Source organism: Morone saxatilis, unplaced genomic scaffold (assembly GCF_004916995.1).
Source record: "Morone saxatilis isolate NCDOM2014 unplaced genomic scaffold, NCSU_SB_2.0 Contig17, whole genome shotgun sequence".
Lineage (NCBI taxonomy): Eukaryota > Metazoa > Chordata > Actinopteri > Moronidae > Morone > Morone saxatilis.
Window position 1 is genome coordinate 19457191 of NW_023339729.1, and position 2114 is coordinate 19459304.

The 2114-nt window shown below is 41.8% G+C and overlaps 1 protein-coding gene across 7 annotated transcripts in view; it reads right to left on the reverse strand.

Moving 5' to 3' along the window:
• uso1 (USO1 vesicle transport factor) overlaps positions 1 to 1889 on the reverse strand; it is a 19975-nt gene extending 18086 nt beyond the window's left edge. For 5 of the 7 annotated variants that reach the window (XM_035660213.1, XM_035660211.1, XM_035660210.1 and 2 more), the window contains exons 1-2: positions 1648 to 1889; positions 43 to 129 (exon numbers count right to left, since the gene is read on the reverse strand). In XM_035660213.1, the coding sequence (XP_035516106.1) occupies positions 43 to 129; positions 1648 to 1713 (153 nt within the window). In that variant the 5' untranslated portion in view covers positions 1714 to 1889. The remainder of the gene's footprint in view (positions 1 to 42; positions 130 to 1647) is intronic. The other 2 variants (XM_035660214.1, XM_035660212.1) reach the window with 1 other exon arrangement.
• Positions 1890 to 2114: the final 225 nt, after the last annotated feature.

Here is a 2114-nt window from a genome sequence, read left to right on the forward strand (position 1 = left end):
CTGGGTGTATTTCTACTGCGCTGGTTTCCATATATACTTTACCTTAGAGAGGGACTTAAGAGCACGGACAGCATCTCTGCGGTCTTCTAGGAGCGTTGAGGAGGCTACGCGGTCACACAACTTCTGGATCTGTCAATAGAGGAGGTATTGTATATTTAGCTCTATCTCTGCCTCATGTACAGCTGAGAAGATTTTCACAGGTCTTGACAGGGGGGATCAATGCACCTGATGTTGCCTCATATTTCAGAGGCAAGGAGTACAATCATGAGATGATTGAAAAACATTTCTGTTACACAACGTTGTGCATATTGTTTTATACATTCCTCTCATTTTTGTCAATTATTGGATGATTTTCCTTATTTAAGATTTCCTTTTTTTCACCTACTTGCATGTGCATTATTTGTTTTATCTATCTTTATTCAGCTTTGTTGTCATTGTTCTTGGCTTCATGTCTATTTCTATGCATCTTCCTATAATTCAAATTAGTTAAATTCATGGTATGTACACATACCTGGCCCATAAAGCTGATTTGGATTCATTTTATTCAAATAAAACAAATGGTATTCATGCAACCGGTAACATATGCGTTAATTTAAGGGGGCAAAAGGGATGGGAAACACAGAACAACACCAGTTTCTCAAGAAAAGGGCAAGAAACTACTGTTGCAATGGACACTACACTGCTGAATGGGACAATAACCAATTAATAATACACTAAATTGACTGCAAATATGATTCACTCACACAAAAAGGTGCATACTGTTTAGTTACTCTTTAAATAACAGTAGTGGGAGAGAAAAGTGCAGTTTCTGGATGAATGTATTGTGCATTATGCTGGAGGGACAGACTGCATCTCTGAACAGCCACAACAGGAATGTCTACAAACAAAGATCTGACTATGCGCCTATAACACTCCTAGAATAGAGTTACATACAATAAAGTGCATGTAACTCATATGCTGCTGCACATTAAGATGTCGTTTGTTTATACTAGGATCATATCCTGTGAGGACTTTTGTGTTTTAACATATTGCAACTTGAAGATGTCATTTGGGAAGCGGTGATGAAAAATGTTCACTATTTTCTGACATTTTTGGGGACAAACTGTGGTATAATTAACTGAAATAAAACAACCAGCTGAGTAGTTGACAGTGGAAGTAATACGTTACTTGCAGACCTTACGTTACATGCAGACCTTACGTTACATGACATGTGCCTAACAAGAAGTGTGACGTTAGCTTTATTGTCTTGGATCCGGGATGTGAATAAAAGTAGCTTCTACATTTCTGCATTTCTGGAGGTCATAAACATATTGTAGGAAGATGTCGACTGAGCGACTGACAAGTGTAATTCCCGACTGTCTCTGTGTCCGTCCTGTCCTTCATGTCTCCATTCATTGCAGCCACACGGAGAGGAAACAGCAGATATGTCAGACTGACAGATATGCTACGTTAGCTCACTAGCCTTCCGACTAGCTCGTTGTTCTAATTTGCGGAGGCCCAAGTCTCTTTAACACACTGCTATGCGTGTTTTTTTACGAAATAATGAACAGTAATATATCATAATAACAACGGGTGCCGTGTGTCTGTGTGTGTGGTCTCAGTTCGTCCGGTACACGGTGGTGAAAACCTCCGGGGCTGGTTTCCTACCGTCTCCGCTCCGGACGGCTGCGGCCCGGCTGCCTGCCCCCCAATCACTCCTCGGAAGAAGTTCATCTCTACACACGTCCTGTGCCGTTTTCAAAGCGTCTCTCCTGCTGAAAAAAGCCCCCAGACTCCCCTCTCAGATGTCTGTGTAGTAACTATGTGAAGGGGAAAGGGAGAAAGCTACCCGAGGATGATTTAACACTGTGTACACCAACCGACCGACCGACCCGGAACACAAACGTCAGGGCACTGCGCATGCGCGCAGACGTGGCGATACGTGGCTGATCAGCAGACGAGTGGGTCCAGATATTTAAAGGGCGAGAAAAACATTCATTACACCAGTGGTTCCCATCTTTCATCCTTAAGGGACAACTTTTCTATCATTTATAAACTGACGGCTGACTAAGTGACGTCTTTTATGGATATTTAATATTATATTTCTAATTATAATTGACTCTGAATCAGCTGCT